The sequence below is a fragment of the Lepidochelys olivacea genome (assembly GCF_965140295.1).
Source record: "Lepidochelys olivacea isolate rLepOli2 genome assembly, chromosome: 6".
NCBI classification, from domain to species: Eukaryota; Metazoa; Chordata; order Testudines; family Cheloniidae; genus Lepidochelys; species Lepidochelys olivacea.
Window position 1 is genome coordinate 30,765,223 of NC_140416.1, and position 23,790 is coordinate 30,789,012.

At 40.2% G+C, this 23,790-nt stretch overlaps 1 protein-coding gene across 1 annotated transcript in view; it reads left to right on the forward strand.

Moving 5' to 3' along the window:
• The first annotated feature begins 278 nt into the window (after nt 1–278).
• The window catches only part of IPO7 (importin 7), a 47,766-nt gene continuing 24,254 nt past the window's right edge, over nt 279–23,790 (forward strand). Inside the window, exons 1-8 of the mRNA XM_084630590.1 lie at nt 279–475; nt 13,392–13,473; nt 17,366–17,519; nt 18,546–18,704; nt 20,587–20,743; nt 21,598–21,687; nt 22,163–22,257; nt 22,361–22,445. Coding sequence (XP_084486716.1) covers nt 392–475; nt 13,392–13,473; nt 17,366–17,519; nt 18,546–18,704; nt 20,587–20,743; nt 21,598–21,687; nt 22,163–22,257; nt 22,361–22,445 — 906 coding nt within the window. The 5' untranslated portion in view covers nt 279–391. The remainder of the gene's footprint in view (nt 476–13,391; nt 13,474–17,365; nt 17,520–18,545; nt 18,705–20,586; nt 20,744–21,597; nt 21,688–22,162; nt 22,258–22,360; nt 22,446–23,790) is intronic.

Consider the following 23,790-nt stretch of genomic DNA (forward strand, 5'->3'; position numbering starts at 1 on the left):
ACCTAAGGTCGATTGGACGCGGCTGCCAGGGGGGTGAGGAAAGCTCCCCACCCCCACGAGGGCGGGGTTGGGGGGCACCACTGCTTGTGGGGGAGGCCTCCCCCACATGTGGGGCTGCGGGGGGGGTGCTCGGTTTGCAGGCGCACAGGTTGGCCCGGGGCGGGGCGGAGGAGGCCGCTGCCCCGGACTACAGCTCCCGTGGTGCCCCGCGGCGGAGCGGAAGGGCCCTGCTGGCCCGCGGCGCGGGGGTAGCTGCTCTATCCGGGGCCTTGGCGCTTCTCTTCCTTTCGCGCCGGCTGCCGCTGTGGAGCGGCGAGTCCATGTGCGCATCGAGCGGCGCTGCCCTGCCCTCCGCCTCCCCGCGCGCCGCCCGCCCCGCCCCGGCCCGGCCATGGACCCCAACACCATCATCGAGGCCCTGCGGGGCACCATGGACCCGGCTCTGCGGGAAGCCGCCGAGAGGCAGCTCAATGAGGTGAGGGCGCAGCGGGGCCTGGGCTGGAGCAGGAGCCCGGCCGCCGGCAGGACAGGCGCCGGGCCTGGCCCGGGGGAGGAGGAGGCGCTCAGCCCCCGGGGCCGCAGCGGGGAGGCCTGAGGGGCCGCCGGCGGGGGCAGCGGGGCAGGACTCGGCCGGGGAGCGCTGGCGGGATCCTCGGCGATGGGGGAGAGCCCGGGCAGAGCGGGGGTAGGCGAGGACGGGGCTGGGGAGTCTCCTGCCGTCAGCCGGGGCAGGAGGGGAGTCGCCCGGGGGACGCGGCGGCGTGGGGGGCCCGCTGGGGAAGCCATGTGGAGGGGCAGGCGGCGGCGGCATGGAGAGGTCTGTCTGCCGGAGGGGCCGGGGAAAGGCCGCGGCAGTGCAGTGCCTCGCTTGATGTCGTGTTGCCTTCCTGCTCCGTCAGCATTGTCCTCCGCTACCTGCCAGCTCCGGACGTGGGTCTCTGCAGCCGCTTGGGCGGAGTGCCTGGGGCAGCCCCCTGCTTGTCCCATGAGGAGCCATGAGCCGGACAAGTCCGGTTTCCATGAGCTTCTGTGAAGTGTTGGTCGTGAGTCTGGGGAAAGGAAAACCACGCTGAATTGTTTCCTAATTAAAATAGTCTTCGATATCACTCTCGGGTGTAGTTAATCCACGTAGGGCCATACTGTTGAGTTTTGGGAGAGGGGGAGGAAGGAGTGTAACAAACTGCCACAAAAAGTTGTGCTCAGCTGGTGGCAGAAAGCACCCCATTCTGGAGGCCAAGAAATGCACAGTTCCTCTAATATCAGCCGTAAATTCTCCCCATTGTCTTTTCTGAACACCAGTAAACAATTTAACAGTGTAGGTTGGTGATCTTTATGGCTCCCAGGGACGGCATTTGGGACCCGGTTTGTGGCCATCTGTATGAATATTTAAAGACAACGTGTGTCTCTAAATTTGAGAACTGGAAAGGAAGATTAAACGGTGGAACTCCATTGCTTTCTGATTTAAATGCCACAGGTAGCATTTGGTAAAAAAAAAAAAAAGTTTTAGTTATGATTCTAGTAACTTGAAACTTTAATAGTTTTTAATCAGTTATTTAATCAATAATTTAAACAGTTGGTTTTGACCCTCATATTCAATAGATGTAGCTTTGTTTTGCGTGCAGTTGGACTGTATATAACTTATTTACATAAGTGCCAGTAGTGTAAATTTATGTACTCAGTACATGTCTGAAGACAAGGTTCCTGCTCCAGGAGCTTGCACTCTCTACATGCCTATGTCTGGTGGTGGATGGGATGCAATGAAAGTAGCATGCCTTAAAGGGAAGGGTAAACCCCTTTGAAATCCCTCCTGGCCAGGGGAAAGCTCCTCTCACCTGTAAAGGGTTAAGAAGCTAAAGGTAACCTTGCTGGTACCTGACCAAAATGACCAATGAAGAGACAAGATACTTTCAAAAGCTGGGAGGAGGGAGAGAAACAAAGGGTCTGTCTGTCTGTCTTGGCCGGGGATAGACCAGGAATGGAGTCTTAAAACTTTTAGTAAGTAATCTAGCTAGGTATGTGTCAGATTATGATTTCTTTAAATGGCTGAGAAAAGAACTGTGCTGAATAGAATAACTATTTCTGTCTGTGTATCTTTTTTGTAACTTAAGGTTTTGCCTAGAGGGGTTCTCTATGTTTTTGAATCTAATTACCCTGTAAGATATCTACCATCCTGATTTTACAGGGGGGATTTCTTTATTTCTATTTACTTCTATTTTTATTAAAAGTCGTCTTGTAAGAAAACTGAATGCTTTTTCATTGTTCTCAGATCCAAGGGTTTGGGTCTGTGGTCACCTATGCAAATTGGTGAGGCTTTTTATCCAACATTTCCCAGGAAAGGGGGGGTGCAAGTGTTGGGAGGATTGTTCATTGTTCTTAAGATCCAACGGTCTGGGTCTGTAGTCACCTAGGCAAATTGGTGAGGCTTTTTACCAAACCTTGTCCAGGAAGTGGGGTGCAAGGTTTTGGGAAGTATTTTGGGGGGAAAGACGCGTCCAAACAGCTCTTCCCCAGTAACCAGTATTAGTTTGGTGGTGGTAGCGGCCAATCCAAGGACGATGGGTGGAATATTTTGTACCTTGGGGAAGTTTTGACCTAAGCTGGTAAAGATAAGCTTAGGAGGTTTTTCATGCAGGTTCCCACATCTGTACCCTAGAGTTCAGAGTGGGGGAGGAACCTTGACACACGGCTTGTTTGATTTTTAAAAAAGTTTGGGTGACTTGTTTCAGTCCACCTAACTGGCTAACACACTTGTGTGCCAGAGGGATGGAGACTAAGACTTGTAGACCTTTTGGAAGAGTTGCATTTTAAGGGTTGATATGAAGAAGGTGGTGTCACAGGGCAGATTTGGTGAGGGACTGGGCTGCCTGTCCGTTCTATACACTTGTAGAAAATATATTTGATGTGTATTAATCCTCAATTCAAATTTACTTTTTAATTTGTTTTTGAGTAAAAGTAATACAGAAGAACACACAAGTTGGCTAAAATGAATATAATATAATATACATAAATAAATCAACATATATGGTAATTTAGTTCAGATCTACTTGTACTGTTATTTGCTGCAGGGTCCAGATTGTTGAGCATTCAGGACTTTTAGATCCTCTGGCAGTGGGGGACTCCAGGTAACAGATTAATACTGTTGGTTGAGAAATCATGGTGACCATCAACTGACTTATTTTGTTCACTCTGAAGCATGATGGCCTACCATACTGTATACAAGTGTCTCTGTAAAATCCAAATATCCCAGTTATTTTGAAATCCTAGGTCGTTACTGCACCAACATGTAATAAAATGGTGAATTATTTTTAAATACAGGCTCACTGACAATTGAGAGAACTTTCCTGGTTAAATATCATTAAGTCCTGATCCTACAAGCACTTATGTATGTGTACAAGTTTACTTATATGAATTCTCTTTCTTATCTGTATAGTCAGTTATGCAGGTTTAGGACCTTAATTTGTAACCTTTACTCAAATTGATGTTTTCTGCTCTATAATGGGCCTCCCTTTCTGCTGTAAAGATTAAACTGCTTCTAACACTTGAATGATACAATGCAGGTGGCCAGCAGCTCACATGCTTTTTAGTTTAATAATTCCTCCTGGCTGTCGTATTTCTCTATCTGTGCTTTGGCCGAAATGGTTCTGATGGACTGATATGAGACTTGACTTGAGAATTGCTCTTCCTCTTTCCTTTTAAGAGGCTACTTCTGATTTTACCTTATGACAAGGGGAAGCAGTTTTCAGCAAGAGAATAAAGAATGAATTGACAGTCATAATTAAACATTACTGCCAAATGTTTTTACCAGTGGTCATCCTATTCTTGATATGTAATATATAAGAAGGTATATGTACACAATTGTTGCATCATATTCAAATAATGTATTTGCTGGTTATGCAAACATTTTATGAGGCTTCTTTCTGAAGGGGGGAATGTCATCAGAGTAGGGGACTGAGAGGCAGATTTCTGGATTCTTCCACGCTTTGCTCCTGAATGTTTGACCTTGGACAAGTCATTTAATCTCTGCTTGACTTTAATATGACTTCTTCATTGATTTTATTTTATTTTGTTTTTATTTTGTTGAGTCAGGGATTGGCTGATTGTAAAGTGCTTTGAGATCTGCAGAGTTTGAAAGATGTTCTGTAAATGCAGAGATCTGAGGGCTCTAATCTTTTGCTCTTTCTTAGTCAATATTTGTGACATCACTTGGAGAGAGAAACTATTGACTATGATGCCACCAATAACCTGTTCCCCTGTCGTCCTCCCCCCAGCTCTTCATCTCATAGACTCATAGATATTAAGGTCAGAAGGGACCATTATGATCATCTAGTCTGACCTGCTGCACAATGCAGGCCACAGAATTTCACCCACCCACTCCTGCAATAAACCTCTCACCTATGTCTGAGCTATTGAAGTCCTCCTCTCATTGAGTGCTAATTCTTATCGCAGTATCTTACCAAAATAGAAACCTATATCATAACCAGCTATCTGAGGTTCAGTATGGGCAAAACAGAGGTAGTGTGTGTTGATAGAAGGGAGGGGAAATGCTTAGAAGAACTGGTAGTCTTTTATCACTTCTTCATTAGGGGGCATCTGTCCCAAGTTATCAAGATGGTGTGCAACTTGGGTGGTTCTCAATAGACTTATCTTTACTTCTTGGCTGGGTGGGAGGTTGCTAAGTAGCTACATTCTACTTGGCTGGGTGGGAGGTTGCTAAGTAGCTACGTTCTACAGGGACACTTAGGTTCTACTTGGAAGCTGACCCTTCAAGTAAGCCTATCACAAAGGAGGAGGATGAGCTATATTCCCAACTGGGACAATTTTGTACATTGAAAATGATCTATAAAAAGGGCTCAGATACTAAAGTGATCAGTACCTCAGAAATGCATATGAAAATAAGGTGTTTTAAGAAGGCAACTATGGGAAGACAGTCGATTGTATGCCCCTACCTTCTAAACTCAGAACAGTCACTATTTTGGTAGCTGGTGTTCTCTAGCATGTTCTTCATTGTGATTCCAGAGAATGGTTATGGTTTACTACTCGAGTCTGTCTGACATAACATTACAAGCTAATCTTGTTAGGTAAGACACAAGTATAACTCAAATGCAGGTATTATTAAAATGACCCATTCAAATAATAATCATACAACTTTTTTGTATGAGAACTTTCAAAAAATTACTGATTACAATGCTACATAGCATTACTTAACCCCAGTAACCTGTTTTTTGTGTTTTGTTTTTGAAGGAAAATAAATCGGAGTTTGTTGGGAAAAGTTATTAATCTTTGTGGTGCTCTCGTGAAGCCACTCCTTTCAAAAGTCAGGCTTAATCTGACATCTCTGTCTGAAATATGATATGTAGAGTACTGTATAATATTGAAGAGTGGTCGCCAAAGCATACCCTCAGCCTAACAAAATAAATCTGTGTAATTCAGTTGAGTAGCATTAATCTCCTGTTTTACATGCACGTAAATGCCTTGATGCTGAAATAATTGTTTAAGTAAAATTCTTGAACCTAGACTGACTAGTGAACGCTTTGGAGTAAAATGCATAATTTTCACATACAATCCTGCCTTTGATCCAAAGATCTCCAGATGCTGAACCAAACGTTAGTTCAGCTTTTTGGCATTCTAAAGTAGGGTAAATATAGTAGAAGTCCCATTTTTCAGATGGGTAAACTAAGATGGTCTTAAGTGATTTGCCCACCATGGTCATGCAGCTAATCAGTGGTAACGCCAAGATTAGAGCATAGGAGTCCTGGCTGTTTGCCATTTTCAAACCATCATGCTTTCTCAAGTGGCTTACTGTTTATAAGGTGCACTTGCTTCTCGGTAACCATCACATTTCCCCACTACTCAAAAACCAAAAAGTCGGTACATGACATTGTTCTAAAAGGATTTTATCATCTTTGCCTTTCTTCCCTAATATAAATTTCTGTACAATTTTTAAGAGGAAAAAATCCTAATGTTTATACTCTTGTCTAAGATGTTTTCTGTACTTAAAACTTATATTGACACAGCTGTGTCAGTCAGGGGTGTGGAAAAAACACTTCCCTGATCATCATAGCTATGCTGACAAAACTTCCAGTGTAGATGAAGCTATGCTGACTGAAGAGTGCTTCATAGATGTGGTGTTCCTACTCTGACTGAGAAAATAGGTATGGTGATTCTGCACTAGAGGGCTGTGCTGGTATTGGCTCAGTAGTGTAGACAGCCTAAGAGGAGGAATGGGAGAGATTAGCTTGTGAAAAAGAGAGTTTGAAAATACTGTTGCAGGCAGGATCAACACATGAAACGGACAGGAGGGGGCCAGAAGACCGTCTTCACTCGGGGGTGGGGGTTGGGGCAGAGTTGTGGTCTTAACCTGAGTTTGCTATTTCAAGTTAACTAATACTAGGTAAAATCCTTGTGAAGACAAGGCATCTTGTAGTTTCTATGTGAGTTATCAGGTGGAGTAAAAGACAATGGAGTTGGCTAACTCTAGGTCAGGCTTTTTCTACACTATCACTTTTGTTAGGGGTTATGATACCCCCCTCCACCCCCGCAAGTTTACCGGGAAAAGTGAAAACAGCCTCTCCTTCTGACATAGGTCATTGGGAGTGGTTTAATTATCCCAGCAGGAGAGCAGCCACGTGGGAGAACTTACAGCAGCATAGCTGTAGTGGTACAGCTGTGCTGCTGTAAGGTTTGTGGTGTAGACACAGCCTTAGACAGCAGGTTTTTTTTCCCTCACAAAACAGACTTCTGTACCTGCAGACTATTCTGATGAGTTAGGGCTGCAATGGTTTGCTTGGCAAGGTCTGATGTGAATGTATGCTCTCTTTACAGTATGCAGTGTTATTGTAGCTGTGTCGGTCCTAGGATATTAGAGAAACAAGATGGGTGAGGTAATATCTTTTATTGGACCATCTTCTCTCACCAACAGAAGTTGGTCCAGTAAAAGATATTCCCTCACCTACCTCATGCTTGAATAGGTGTCCCGACACTGCTACTTAGTAATGTTACATATCTTACTTACACTTTTTGTATGCAGCAAACAGTAACTTCACAAGAGAGACTAGATGGATACCACCAAATTGTGAAAAGATGAAATCAGAATAGCTTGAGCATCTTTTTAATGGCCAACTGAATTCTTCATCCTAATGTAATGATGTCTTGCTATTTAATGTCATTTCTGGATTGGTGAAGATAAGTAATTCACCTAGGAAAGCTTTACATTTTTGAAAAACATCATGATTCAGTGATGTGTTTATCTTGCTTGGAAAAGGTAAGTAAAGAATTCAGTGTTAGAATACTTTGTAAAGCTATACTGAACTTTTAAAAAAACTTGCATCTCATTGTAAAATAGTTTACTTGCTCAACTAGTGGCAGAGACCATATAGATATGAAATAGACTTTTTAGCAGTTTGTATTTACTTCCTTTTGACCTATTATGCAAATTATTCATCTGATCTTTATTAAAATGTGTGCTACCCTGGAAGAATATTTGTTTTTTGTTTACATAACTTGTGCTTCCAGTCTAGCAAAATATAATTTATTTTTAAAAACAGTCCTTTGGTTTGCTGCTTTGACTGTAAGAATTTTGGAAAAATACCATATGCAGTATGGCTTTTATGATAGCCTAAAATTTTCATGCTCCAAGGGAGAACAAGAAAGTTTACCTGTCTGGCAAAAGTGAGAAGAAGTTGTTGGGGGTTATTTAGTATTCAGTTTTTCATAAAATATTATATTTGGGTATGAATATATATCCATTACAGTTACATTTATCTTTGTGGGAAAATAATGTCTTTTCTCTGTACTAATTACCTATCTGAAGTTTAATATGTTGTGCTTTGGTTTCTATCATGTTCATTTCAGATTGAATTTTATAGTTGAGATTATGTAGCACATGTTACGGTTTTCTGTTTGTAATATAATTGTACATGTGTGACTATATCAGGTAGGCAGGCACATATCTAGTGTATCAGATTTCTGAAATGTGCACGAAGATGTGTAGGCTCTGGAAAACTGATGCTAACAAACAGTGGGCTAACAGTTGTGGTCTGATAGAAAACATTCCTCAGCTAGTAAGGCTCAATGGCAAAGATTGCTCAGGGGAAAAGTCCCTGAATTCTTTGGCTCTTAGTCAACAAAGTCATACCAGTGACACAGCATGTTGGAGTGGGGAAAGAGCAGTAGGTCAGCATTGCTATTAAATGCTATATTACATGGTAGAAAAGGACAGGCTTTTATTACCAGAAATTATGCTGCAATTAAACATATTTGTAATTCTAACTTTATTTTAATATGTACAAAAATTAATGATGTATGTAAACAAGGAAGATTAGAGCAAGATAATACTAATTTGACCACATTTTACTGATGCCAATGACTTGGACTTAAGAATTTCTCCTGTTTTCTCTACAGAATTTGAGCATTAGGTAGAAACCCTTTTGCAACCCTGCAATCTGTTGTTTTTCATTCCTGTCTTGGGTGATGGTAACTGCTTGTGGGATACTTTATACCCATATCTGGTATTTCCGAAGGCTGTGGTAAATGGAAATCTATAAAAACAAAAGCTTCTAAATTCAAACAATTGCCATAAGGAGGAATAAATAAACTTTCATGCATTCGGACTATTACTGTTTGAAATAATCTGAAAGTCAGATTTAATTGATGCCTGAATTTCCTCTCATTATTTTAAGTCCTCATTCCCAACTCCTCTTATGTTCTCAGATATTTCAGCTCATCCTGGGCATTCACAACAAAAGAAGTCAGTGGCTGTATAAAACAAGTGCTTAAAACACAGAGCATTTTTTTTTAGCTCTTGTGTCAGTGAACAGGAACCTGGAATGCTGGGACACAGCCATTTGTTAGAGAATAAAAATATGGTAGGAGCTTAGAGATGGCTGCAACAGGCAAGTCTGTCCAAAAACTTTTATGCTGTGATCACAATGACTACCTCCAGCATATGGTTCTAATCTTAGTTATAGTACGTAAGGCCACCTGTTGTGTGAAAATTAATGAAGTACTCAGGTGCAACAGAATGATCCATTGGAATTGAGTTTGTTTGGTTTTGTTGGTTTGCCTCAGACAATTAGGGTATGTCCACAGTTCAAGCTGGAGACATGCTCATGCTAGCTGTTGTTCAGTTCACACGCTAAAAACAGAGTTTCAGAGTAGCAGCCGTGTTAGTCTGTATTCGCAAAAAGAAAAGGTTTCAGAGTAACAGCCGTGTTAGTCTGTATTCGCAAAAAGAAAAGGAGTACTTGTGGCACCTTAGAGACTAACCAATTTATTAGAGCATAAGCTTTCGTGAGCTACAGCTCACTTGAGACTAACACATTTATTTGAGCATAAGTGAGCTGTAGCTCACGAAAGCTTATGCTCAAATAAATTTGTTAGTCTCTAAGGTGCCATAAGTCCTCCTTTTCTTTTAAAAACAGAGTGGAGCCTGAGCAGTGGGATGGGCTATCTACCCCAAGTACCTGCCTAGGGTCTTAGCTGGGCATGTACTTGGGGTAGCTAGCTCGTTGTGCTGCCATGGCTACAGTCTATTTTTCATGCATTCACTTGATGAGAGCATCCCTGAGTATGTCTCCATTGAAGTGGGAATTAGACCCCCAACGTAGTCATACCCTGAGGGTGAAATCCAGCCCCTGTTGACATGGCAAAATTCTCATTGACTTTGTAGTCAACTGCATCAGGCTCAGCTCTTGTTGAAGCCAGTGGAAAGACTTCAGTGGGCGCTCATTCAGCATCTTAAATGTTTGAATGAACTTTTTTGAAGGCTGTTTGTTTAATAAAGAAATGGAAAGCAAGGGGAAAACTTACTTGGCTCTTTTTGGTAGGGCCAATAAAATTCAGGCCTCAGAGAAGTCATATTAAGGCTTAGCTGCATGTGTATTGATGGTAATTAGGCAATGAGTCTCAACATTTTTTACACTGGAACCTACCTTCAATTTAGTAGAATGGGAAAGATTGGGTTGTTGTGAAGCACATCTTGAGAGCCCAAATTTGATATAAAATGTAAATATTGATGTGTATCTGTATGTGAATTTAGTGGTCATTGATTGCCTCGATTAGGAGAACAGCATTCATCTTTCATGCAGAGCCTATCTCACTACTGTGCTACTAGTGCAGCTACTTCAAGAATGGGTATCTACTCTGCTAAAGGGAATACACTAAATTAGAATTAAGGCCACTTAAGTTCTGTGTATGAGTGTCCACACAGGTTTAATTTAGTTTAACTGAATTAAATTCACACATTTAGTTAGTTCAGATTAATTTTTGGAATGATGTCCCCATCTCCTGACCGTCTCTAAAAGTGATGATTCTCAGGGTACCCAGGACTTTGAGCCACCTTGTTACCCCCTGTCTCCAGGCTAATTCTGAAGAATATTAAAAATGACTTCAGATTTCTGTGTAGTCTATTTTTTTTGTATCCATAGCAAGCAACTTGGGTAACTCAAGTCACCTTGTGTATATGCTGTCTTTTAAATTAAAAAAAAGAAAAGAAAAATTCTCGCTGAACTCCCAGTTAGCAAAATGCTTAATCATATGCCCCTTTAAGTACGTGGTCGTCCACTGACTTTAACGTTAGTTGTATGCTGCATTACCTTGCTGAATTGGGGCCTAATGCATGAGTCACTGCAATTAAAACATACTGCTGTACAAGAAAAAGTACTTCAATGCCATCCATTTCCACAAGTGCAGAGAATAGAGAAGGCTTAAACAGGTGCAGAAATTCATGTTATCAGATGATTAAAAACAAACCTTTTTTAAATATAAACTAATATGCTTCATTTGATGAAAAGCTCCACATCTTTAGTACATAGGGAGCTGTGGCGAGGTAGGGGGCCATAGACCCTCCAACTCTGCAGTGTCTGTTACTCCCAATTACTTGTTCCTAGCTTTTCTTTCCTCTGCTCCTGTATCTTGAATCCCTGGATGCTGTAGGAATAATGACTCCAGTGCATGCTTTGTTTAAAAAGAAAAAAGACACTTGAGCTGTACGTAGTGGAGGCACTGTTTCTGTGGACTTCCACAGTCTGATATATATCGCATGTAGATCTTGTGACCCAATGCTTAGAATGTGCATGCATAACTGTGTATTTTTTTTTAAATCTCCAACAAAAAACCTTAACTTCCAGTTCAGTTTGCTTCTTAATATTGTTTAAAATGAAGGTGTTTCAAGTTTAAAAAAAAAAATCAAACTCAAACTATTAAAGTATGGAATTGACTAGTAAAGGCAAGTTGCATGAATATTCAAATATATGAACAAGTGTAAATGAATTTGTATCTAGAGCATTTAGGAGATGTTTCTTCATGAAACTTGTCTAGAGAGACTGCCACAGCTGGATAAACTAATCTGTTGATGTTGTAAATGCTTATAAGATGCATTCATGGTGTTACCGATTATTTGATCGTGTACAAAGAGCACTTGGTCCTGATAAAAGTATGTTTTTCATGATGGCTTGTTTATCTTGTAGAGGAGTTGTAAAAGATTGGTTTATCATAATTTTATACTGTATTGTAACGAGGCATTCTTTCATTTTGTAATGTCATAGGTAATGCCCTTTTAATGATCTTGAACATGTTGATATTTTCTTTGTTTCATATAGGAAGTAGCTAGTGGATAATGTGTAGGTAACAGACATTTTCCTATAAAATGTAGGTATTATGTTGCTCTGTCCCAGGTGCACATCATTGATACCTGTTTACTGAAAAGCAGGTAAAGCCACTATATTGACTTACGTTCTGTAAAGACAAGCAAGAAAGCAACATTTCACAAGTGAATAAAGGACAAAATCAAGGAAGAAATGTTTTCAAGTTGTAACGGTATTATAAACAAAGCCTTATATATTGTGTAGGTTTAAGTCAAGTTCACTTCCTCTCAGGAAATTTTCTTCTTTTAGTCTTTTCCAATTTTTCATGTTGGGGTTAGGAGCATATAGGTTGCTATCATAGTTTTAAACTTGGCTAGTAATATTGAGAATGCATACAACATTTTCTTGTAGGCAAAGTTAATCAGTGTAGTGAAGAAAACTACTCCTTTGAGGAGACTTATTGTGCATATCCTGCCAAATTTTTCACATTGCTGATGTTACTCTGTTTAGGTTTCCATGCAGAAGCCAAGGTTCTGTAAATTTGCCATTGTGCAGTGTACTCTGATGATGAGAATACAATTATTTTATGTTATAGAAGGCCATATTTATTGATAGTGAGGTTAAAAAAAAAGTCAGTTGTGGTAAGAGTGTAGTGCTTAGTTTATAATAGAGTTGCAAACTGCTCAGATTAGTCTATCATGAATTCATGCCTTGATGAATCATCCATGTGTCAAAGTAAAGGGAAGTCATTTGACATCCAGTGCCCCCTGTAAGCATTGCTAAAGAAGATAAAACTTTGGAAAAATGGTTTTAGGAATTTTAACAGCAAAGTGGGCTTTGCCCAGCTGCACTTACATGCAGTAAGACAAGAAAATTGCCTTTATTTCTCCTTGCTTGTATCTTAAATTACATTAATCATCTCCTTTACTTAGGAAAAAGCTAACTTATCAATTTCCTTTTTCTGAGAGCAATTATAGCTCACATAATCTGATATTAATAGACTATAAAATCTTATGCTTCTCTATTTGAGCTGTAGATGTTCACATCCTAAATGTTTAGATAAAGTGTAGAATTTTTAAAAAAAATTTAATGGAGGGTGATTTTATATAATATTAGATATTCAAATCTTTCTTTAAACATGGCAGCAAATTAGGTTAAATATAGATCTATAAGCAAAGGCTCTGTCTAAACACAAATACGTATCTTTAAAAATACGTTTTTAGTCTGGTTCAAATATACTCGTAGCCTCAGGTCACAGTAGCAGATCAATGAATGACAAATGTTGGACAAAATCTGAGAATAATATGATGTTAGAAAATATGTACAGCCTGGCATCTCCAAATGCTAAAAAGATCAAATAATGACTTAACGTCACCATTCCATGCTGTCTTAATTCAGAATGCCAAGTTGTTATTTAATTACACAGTGTACTTGTAGCTGTGTTGTCATGATGTAATATATTTGTCCTAAACTGGGGATAATTTATTCTGTGGTAAAGAAATCTGATTACAGAAATCTGTTTCAGACATTGGGGCGGGAGGAAATGTGGTCTTCAGTAAAGAATAAGAATGTCCCCCCCCACCATGTGATCTTCTGAATACATCAAACTCAAGGGGTTTTGAAAGCTTTCATTTGTCACTTGATATTACAACATAATTTGAATTGCTGATGTCATGATTGCATCACATGGTACTCACAGACATTTTTGAAAATGTATCCTGAAGCTTCAAAGTTTTATTTGCAAGCCGATTGGTTTCCAGTGTTCTTTTTTAACATCTGGCTTACTTGGTTTTGTCTTCTGCTTTGCAGGCTCATAAGTCAGTGAACTTTGTTTCAACTCTGCTTCAGATCACTATGTCAGAGCAACTGGATTTACCAGTGAGACAGGCAGGCAAGTTTTCTTTTTCTTTATACTCAGAATGTTTACATACTGTATACACATTACATACAAAAAAATGAATATGACATTAAGGTTGCAAAGTCAAGTGTTCAAAAGCTAGACAGTGCCAGAATTAAGGTTGCCTATGTAGTAAATGAGACTGGTTGAATGATGAGGATAAAAAGAAATATTGAATAAGCTACCAGCTTAGTGAGTACAATCCATTCTGTGCAGTGAATGAGTGTCCTGTGGAAAAAATAATCTTAATTTATTATGCAATTTAGTATAATAGTGTACTGTCATGCATATGCATACACAGAGGCCAAATTAAGATGGCAACGGTAACCATGACTTTTTTGTTTTTTCTGAATTTTTGAATGCTTGCCTTTGTAACAGTAATGTTCTTTTAATGCAGTGTTTGGAAATAATTTCTAAGTTTATTTTGGTTTTTAGCACACTAAAATAAAAACAATGCACAGAAATTCCATCACATGGAACTATATTGACCTCTACATGGGTCCTCAGCAAGGCTGGAACCTTTTAGTCTTGGGGGAATTCTATGTCAAAAAATTAAAAATTCTGTGCACAATATTTTAAAATTCTGTTTATTTTGTTTGTCAAAATAACACAATATAATCACACCAGTTTCAATTATTTTGGTCATTTATTTCAAAATACCTATCAGCAAGTATGTCTGTAACAATAAAGACAACAAAAAGATTCCCCCAGGAGTAGAGAGTTAAAGAAACCCCTACAACAACCCAGTTCTTGTTTCTCTGTTTATGCTTTTGTTGGGTGCCTCAGACTGGATGTGTCACATGTGCCATCTGGGCACATCTTGTGGAGAAAACTCTGCCTCTCTGATCTTTTAGTAATTTTTCACCTCTTGCCCTGCTCCCATAGGGTTACCATATTTCAAGTTCCCAAATGCCAGGCTCAAGGGAAGCGAAGCTGTGTACTGGGATGGGGTGTTTGGGGGTGCAGGAGGGGCTGCATGGTGCCCCTGGCCCAGACACCCGCACCCCCTTCGCCCCCAGAGCCCAGCTGCAGGCTCCACTCAGCTTCGTTACTGTCCTGCTGGGTAGAGACTACCTGTACCTGCTGATATGGGGGATGGGAGGCACAATTTAAAGATTCAGCTGCTCCTGGAACAGTTCGAGTTACACCCCCGTCCCTCTGGCAGGTCCCTATTCCTGCTTACCCTCAGATTCTCTTCTCAGAAAGCAGCAGCCCCTCCCTACAGACCCCAGGTATTGCTCTTGTCTCTCCTCACAGAGCGCAGCTGCTGTACAGGGAGGGGGCCTACCTCACCATGTGACTAAGCGGGGCCGGCAAACCTGGGAACCAAAGCCCTGCTGCGCAGGTGCACTGCGAGCTGAGGAGCCAGGCTCTGCTGGGTACAGCAGTCCCTGGCAGTGGCCAGCAGCTCTGCAGCACCATTTCTGCAGGAAAAAATGAAATTCTGTGCAGAACTTTAATTCTGCGCTAATTCTGTGCAAATTCTGCATTGTGCAGTGGTGCAGAATTTCCCCAGACCTCTACCACATGAGCTAATGAAGTAATTGGTAGCAGTATGTGGACCAGCCACTAGAGGTGGGTGAGACAGATACACTTTGCCAATGGATTTGTGCTAGATAGCAAGGGTTGATTGAGACTCTCTAATCTTGAGTTGAATTCCAGGTTCTGTAGGGGCAAGTACTCTAAAGCAGGAGTTCTCGCAACAAATTCTTTTGTGGCCTCTCTTGCTGGTGGCTGAACTGACACTTTTTTCCCCTAAAATACTTGATTAAGTTTAGGGAAAAAAATAAATAGCACATATACACATCCACATCATTGTAATTTATTTATTGCAGATACAAATATCACTTCACAGTAATATTTTTATTATTGAATGTTGGTTAATATCAATCACGTTTCACAGGACACTATCTGGAAGGCTGTGAGAAGTGATACTTGCATGTTTAATATCACTTTTCTCAGCAACTCCCAGAACAAATTAAGCCCTGGATTGGGGGATGAGGGGAGGGGTTGGCAGTGGGAGATGTGATGGGATGGATGTGGGCCGGGGGAGGCAACAGGGGCCTGGGGTGATGAAGGGGTGGATGCAGTGCCAGGAAGGCAGTGGGGTCCAGGGATGATGGGGAGGGGGGCATGGATGTAGGGCCAAAAGAGAGGAGGGTGTGGGGTGAGCCCTGCAGCTGTTTGGCTGGAGCGGGGATTGGCATCTGTTGCTGTGCGGCCAGGGGTCAGTGCCTGCTGCTAGAGCCTGGAGCTGGGGGCAGGAGCTGCACGGCCGGGGAGGGGATCAGTGCTCGTGCCTGGATCAGGAGCTGCATGGCCGGGCAGGGAGTTGGATCTCAGGGCCGCAACGCAGCCAGAGCCCAGAGCTGCATGACCAAATGCTGCGGGGGTCACTGATCGCTGCCACAAGGCCTAAGACAGCACCTGCTGCTGTGCGCCCAGTGCATGCTGCCACACAGCCAGGGCTGGGGATCGGCGTCTGGAGCCAACAGCCGCTTCGGTGTGGTTGGGACTACGGGTCAGCACCTGGGGTCAGCAGCCAGGGCTGGGGTTCAGAGCACATGGCTGGGGTTTGCTGCCAGGGTATTATTACATGGGAAGAACTTAGAATTTCAGAATCAAAAGGCTACAAGCTTTGACATATATTAAAAAAATTGAAAATGAAAAGGTAGATGAAGTGTTACTGCTTTTTAAAGAGAATATTTACAATCTTATAGTAAACTGTGGAGGTTCTTGGGTCTTTTGAACTTGTTATTTTTACATTGTGTCATATCTGACTGTGTTGGAACTAATTATCCCACCATCCTTTTCTGTTTCTTTGGGAGTGGCTCCTATCCTTTTTGCAGTAAGTAGGATAACTTCTGGTTACAGAAAATAAGGAAAAGAACAGCAGAAATAATTTCAACTAAAACCCTGATTTTCCTAGCTAATTTATACTGGCAGATTCTTGTGCCCATACAGATCAGCTGGCAAGGTCAGGAACTACATCATTATCATATTCAAAATAATAGGTTTACAAGGCGTGCTCTCTGAATCCTTTCTGATACTGGTGCTAGACACCATATAAACATTTAATTGAAAACCAGCAGAGAACCTATGGTACGTTGTACAGGTGTAGTCAGAATTCACTTAATTTTGCTGTAACTGTTTGTAAATCTGGACTTCCTTTTGCACTTGTAAAGAAAAGAGATTCATAAAGCATAGTAATCTGGAATCTGCCACATAAGCAGTTTGAATGTTTGTCAATTAGTGGAAACATGCATCTATGTCAGCAACCTAATATCTGCTATAAGGAGTCATAACGTATAATCTTTGTGTAGAGAAACTCAATTTGCTTTCAAGATTCACTTGAATGTAAAGCAGACCATGTAGCCCAAACATAGTCACATTATAGAATAAAATCATACTTTTAAAATACAAACAATATTTGACTATAGAGATTTAATGCTGACTAGCCTTGTTTTTAAATGCCAAAAAATTGATCTCAAAATAATTACAAAGGAAGCTTCTTCAGAGATGGGTTTTAATAAAAAGTTACCACAATTCTTCTTCGTAACAGGAAGTGGAAATATGTCTTTCAATACTCTTTATTTTTCAAAAAGATTGTCTGAAAAGATAATAAAGTGTTGGGAATAGTGGACTTAAGAAATATTACAGATGCCACACTTGATAACTGAAGAAGGGGAAATTTTTGTTCCATACAGAAAATTGGGAGATTAGCGGTTTTTGTGTGCAGGTATGGTGGCTCTCTGATATGTTAAATGTTGTCCATTCAGTCAGAGTTCATTTATGGAATGCATTTTCTAAATGTAAAAATACGTATATCTGCATAATGACTGACTTTTGTATTGATACCAAGTGATGTCTTGCTGTTATCTGACAGGTGTTATCTACTTGAAGAATATGATAACTCAGTATTGGCCTGATCGTGAAACTACACCAGGGGAAATCCCACCTTATTCCATCCCAGAAGAAGATAGACATTGTATTCGTGAAAATATTGTAGAAGCCATTATTCATTCCCCTGAACTAATTAGGTATACAGTTTTAATTTGCTTATAATGTAGTCATAGTTTTGATACTGTTTTAAAATTAATACCACTTGCGTACTAAATTTCATTGTGTCTTGGATTGTAACACACAGATTTCAGAAAAGGGCAACAAAAATTATTAGTGTTATGGAACAGATTCTGTGTGAGGAGAGATTAATAAGATTGTGACTTTTCAGCTTGGAAAAGAGATGGCTAAGGGGAAATATGGTTGAAGTCTATAAAATCATGACTGGTATAGAGAAAGTAGATAAGGAAGGGTTGTTTACTACTTCTCATAACAAAGAACTAGGAGTCACCAAATGAAATTAATAGGCAGCAGGTTTAAAACAAATAAAAGGAAGTATTTCTTCACACAACACACAGTCAACCTGTGGAACACCTTGCCAGAGGATGTTGTGAAGGCCAAGACCATAACAGGGTTCAAAAAAGAACTAAATAAATTCATGGAGGATAGGTCCGTCAATGGCTATTAGCCAGGATGGACAGGAATGGTGTCCCTAGCCTCTGTTTGCCAGAAGCTGGGAATGAGCGACAGGGCCTGGTTCACTTTATGATTACTTGTTCTGTTCATTCCCTCTGGGGCACCTGGCACTGGCCACTGTCGGAACACAGGATATTGGGCTAGATGGACCTTTCGTCTGACCCAGTAGGGCCGTTCTTATGTATTGGAGAACATAGAATTAATGCAGTTAGAGAAAATAGCGTTTTCATTCTTCATTTGTACATTGTACAACATGTAAGCAATTTATTTGTGTAACATCTTTTGTACTTGGAGAAGAATGGATTCCTAAATTATTATAACCCTTTTACAAAATTTCAGAAGATAGTAAATGCTAAGCAGAAGGGAAATAAAAGACCAGATTAGACTCCTCTGTGTGTAAACAAGACTTCCGAACTACATGTTAAGTTTTATTTGTTCAACCAAAAATGAGCTATTTCATCACCACAAAAAAACCTCTTAAAATAATGAAGGTAGTTATTTGTTTAACCATGTGTGTGTTTGATTTGCAGAGTACAGCTTACTACTTGCATTCACCATATTATCAAGCATGATTACCCTAACCGCTGGACTGCAGTTGTGGAGAAAATTGGTTTTTATCTTCAGTCTGATAACAGTGCTTGCTGGCTTGGAATTCTCCTTTGTCTTTATCAACTCGTGAAAAACTATGAGTGAGTTTTCCCCAAACAAAAAACATAGAAAGTTTATCCATTTGTAGCAATATATTTTCTGTAAGTTTTATATATACTTCTGAATATGTGCTGGAGGTTAATGTATAAAATATTGAATTGCATGTTGCACTGAACACTGATAATTGGAGGTAATTTAATATAAATCTCTGAATTCAATAACAAGTCTTGGTAATATTTCACCATCTGGAGATAGTAGCTCATGTTGTCTTTCCTAATTAGTTCCATAAACGCAGTACATAACCATCTTTCTTCATATTAAAACTTTGAGATCAGAATACTAGGGTTTCTTTAAAGCAGTCGCTTTCTGAGTTGAAGATGGGCATGATTGCACAAGTCTTAGTGATAGGGGAAAGAGTGTCCAGGGGATAAAAGCATGGCTTTGTCAGGAACAACATGAGAAATAATGTTTGTTAGACATCTAGACAATTTGTAATCTAGATACTGTGTTACATGTGAAAAATATATAACAGTTGCAAAGTCCAAAAATTCAAAAGTTATGAAATGCGAGAATTAAGGTTGTCTGTGCAATCTTACTTTGGGCCCCTTGTGCGTATGCATTGTCCATTCTCTCATAGGAAGTCTGTAGCAGAGCCACAGCTAAAATCCTATTCTCTAGCTCCCAATCTAGTGCCTTACATGCTTAATTTGTTTGTGAACATCTGATGTTTGGCTATAAACCAGGTGTATCTAAGTGTAAATTCAGTCCATGCAATTGTATGTGTTAAATTTGAAAATCTGTCCCTCAATGTGTAGTGTTATGGCTTAACAATAGTAGGCAGTGATCCTTCACATCATCGGGTGTTAAGTAGCTGCCCCCGGACCACTTCCTACCAGCCTCCTTTTCCCCACAGATTAAATCAAAGAATCTCATATAAAGTCACTGACCTGCACGGTTAGTCATCTGCCTTTTCTTTGTAGGTGTGCTCAGGCAACGAGTTTCTGGGCAACACTGCCCCCAGAGTTCAGCGCCACTGGTCTCCTCCCTCTGAGCTGCTCTGCTTCCCCTTTTACATGCTGCCTGCAGCTTGTTCAGGCATCACAGGTGTGGTTGGGTGGAGCTGCGTAGGCCCACAGCTGCTCCTAACCACTTGCTCTTCCGTGTGGTGTTTGTACACCCCATCACTGTGGAGAATTTTGATGTTTTGAATTTTGATTTTGTTTCACTTTGGAACAAAATGCAAAAAAATTTGAAATACTCCATGAAAGGGAATAGAGCCCTGGCTCCAGGTAAGTCCTCCTGGCTGGCTACCCTAGATCCATAGGCCGTGGAAGCACCAGGCAATCAAGGAGCTTCAAGCCTGGAAGCCCAGGCTCTCAACAACTCAGTGGAGTTGGGTAGACGAGATTACAGGAAACAACTTCCTCCATTGTTGTGGTTCTATCAGAATCAAACAGAATCCACAGAATATTTCAATTTTGGCAAATTCCAGTGAAAAAGTGTTTTGCTGGATATTTTCTGACCATCTTTACTTGTAACTTTCTTGTCTATAAAATTATGGGTTTTGCTCACTGTTTTCTTGCTACTGTGACCTTGTTTTACCATAGAAAATTGTGTGGCATGTATGTGATGTGGCATTCAAAGTGAGTGAGTTAGCAGGAGAACATTACGGTAGTGTTGAATGATAGTAAAATAATGGAAGCTAAGTTGTTTTTTAACTTCATTTGGGTTTGGCTCTGTGCTGGTATAGCGCTTTTTATATGACCCCATGAGTGCCATAGTAAGATATAACTCAGTTTTTAAAATCTATCCTTAGGAGCAGCAGTGGCCTATGTGCCTCTCTTCTGTGCAGGCACAACTTACTTTTCATATCAATAAAGTTAGTTGTAAGATCTTTGTAAAGCATTTTATTCTTACCTAAAGGTACAAGAAACCAGAGGAGCGGAGTCCCTTGATAGCAGCAATGCAGCACTTCCTGCCTGTTCTGAAAGATCGTTTCATTCAGCTTCTGTCTGATCCATCTGATCAGTCTGTCCTCATCCAGAAACAGATCTTCAAAATCTTCTATGCTCTTGTTCAGGTGAAAGCAAATTTTCTGTATTCTTGAGCAAAGGTTTAATCTAAAGGTTTACTTCCTCCTTCTCTCTCTCGCTCTCTCTTCCACTTCCCCCCCAAATATATTACACTCTCTAGGTACTAATGTATTCGAAACAACATTACCAATTCTGTTTCATTTGAGTCATTTTTCACCAATGCTCAACTGTGGTGTGAGTAACAAGCTTTTGGTATGATTCTGTGTACCATAACACCAATAATATAGATTTTTTTTTTTTTTAGTTTAAAATTGGGTTACACATTTTTTGAGTCTACCATCTTTGAACTCTCTGGAACCTGCCAGTGCCACTCCTGATTAAGTCAGAGTGGTTATGAGAGAACGAGCCATTTTATAACACTAGAAACAACCATTTATCTTTTATAGTGTTACTATATTGAGCTTATCTAACCAGAAGGAAACTGGACTAACATGCTGTTCAGAGCATTATTCTAATATTAGGTTGGGTGGTCTTGCAATGAAATTTAAAACCAGATTTACCAATCAGTCTATTGTACTTTAAGCAAAGCAAAAAATTGTCTCTAATTCAGAAAGATATAATAACTTAAATATGGTGAAATCATCTTCTATAGCAAAATTCTAAATAAGGCAGAATTGAAAAGAAGCAGAATGTTTTTGAGGATGTAGAATAGGCTGCAAAAGATCTCTAACACCATCCAATATCACACTCACTTCTTTGCTCGCCGCTCATGGTACTCAAGTGTAGAGCAGATGTTTAGGAAGATTTTGGTAGATGAGCATTCAAACATATATAATTCAAGCAGTTGATCGGGTTGTTTTAAATGGCTTTATACTGAACCTATTTTATGCTTTTTAAATAGTATACGTTACCTCTGGAGCTGATAAATCAGCAGAACCTGACAGAATGGATAGAAATTCTAAAAACGGTTGTGGACAGAGATGTACCTGCTGTAAGTACTTTTTTTATGTGTATGTTTTTCTTTCGGCTTGCAAATTGGCTTCTGAATTTGATTTCCTGTATTTAAAAGTTGGTTAAAAATGTTAACAGTATTGTTTTCTTTATTCTTACTACAAGACATCTTCTAAATGTGTGGCAGGACAAATAAGATTTTGTAAGGTTAATATGGTGGTTTTAAACAGAGACTAAATGGAGAAAGTTTAAAATATTACCCTTTCTTTATAGACAAAACAGCAACTTGTAAGTTGTATTGTAACTATGTTGGCTTTTTACAAAGGAAAGTTGTATTTGAACATTTATACATTACCTTTTTATTGTGGGCTTTTTTTAATTCATATTTTTAGATCTGATATTTCTGTTGATCTGGAAGCGTGTTTACATAGCTAATAGTGCAAAAAGAAAAGCAATTAAAAAAAAAAAAAAGACATTTCAGCAATATTCAACAAATTTAATCTTTCTTCCTAAAGGAAACTCTTCAAGTTGATGAAGATGATAGACCAGAATTGCCTTGGTGGAAATCCAAGAAATGGGCTTTGCACATCTTGGCTAGACTTTTTGAGAGGTAGTTGTTCTTCCCGTGCCGTCAAATTGAAAAAAACCTAACTTCTAATATGAAATTCAGCAAAATATTTCTTCATACTTGAATTTTTCACTTTTAATTCTAGGTATGGAAGCCCTGGTAATGTTTCCAAGGAGTACAATGAATTTGCTGAAGTGTTCCTAAAGGCATTTGCTGTTGGTGTCCAACAGGTAAGAAATGCTTGAACCTGGGGTATTAGAGTAACTGTGACATTTAGCAATAATTTTTTCCTTCCCCCATCTTTTCGAAGGATATGACTCTTTTCAAAACATTTTGCATTAACCTGATGCTATCAGGGAATATGCAGGAAATACTTACACTTAGTTATCAACTGAAACAATCTAGTGTTCACTTCTTAAGAAATATCGTATGTTGCTTGTGTAATCTGTTGAAGTACACTGTACCGCAGTTAGGCCCACGACACTGACTTGGGCTTAGGCTAAAGGGGTGTTTAATTGCAGTGAAGATGTTCAGGCTCAGGCTGCAGCCCAAGTTCTGGGACCCTCCCAACTGACAGGGTCCTAGAGCCTCAGCTCTCAGGACTGAGCAGGGGCACTGGATTTATGGCTTATTACAACATAAATGCCAATACATAAATCCATGGTATGACCACACTTGAATACTCATGAAGTTCTGCAGAGGTGTTAACAGTCCACAACCTTCAGTGGTCCCATACAGTATGTGCTAACTATTTATGCTAAACAGGCTGTTGCACCTTGCATTCTGCTATGATGCTCCAAGTACCTTTCCCAGAACTGAAAAAGAGCTCTGTGTGGCTTGAAATCTCTCTCATCAACAAAGGTTGGTCCAGTAAAAGATACTACCTCACCTACCTTCTCTCAATATTCAGTGCAGTTTAGAAAGGCAAGATTTAATTCTCTCCCTAAAGTGGATTTGGCAGTAACTCCTTATAGAGGTGCTAATGTGCTATCTGAAGGTAAATACGACCTAAGGAGCCAAGTACCAAGATTGTCCATCCTAAGGAGGAGTTATGAAGCCTGGATGGCTCCCCCCCTGCCCGATAATTTTAGTCTAGGCAGTTGATTGCATGGAAAAATGTCTTCAAAAGTTACAAGTTGATACTGTTAGGTAGAGAATATTTTTTCAGGTGCACTTCTTAGACTTGCCTAGAATCACAGTTTCTCTGTCTGTGATTGTGTTATCCAGGAAACAACTATGGTTCAGGTCTTTAAAGGAAAATTCTTGAGGGGCAGGATTTTTGAACTCATAGAAACCTCTCCTCTCTCTACAATATGAAGTTACATAGAAATGGAGTTATTTTGATCAGATTCTCAGGAAGGACACACATTTTGGAAGATGGTGTATGCGTGCGCGCGCGCGTGTGTGTGTGTGTATATACATAAAAATAGGAAAGTCCAGAATATACTATTCCAACAGATTGTTTGCAGACATCAAACCCAACACGTGACACGGAACCCACGCTATTCAAAACTCTGACTTTTTGCACAGCGGTGGAGGTCAGCCTTAGGCATGTGCGCAAGGAAATTGATCCCT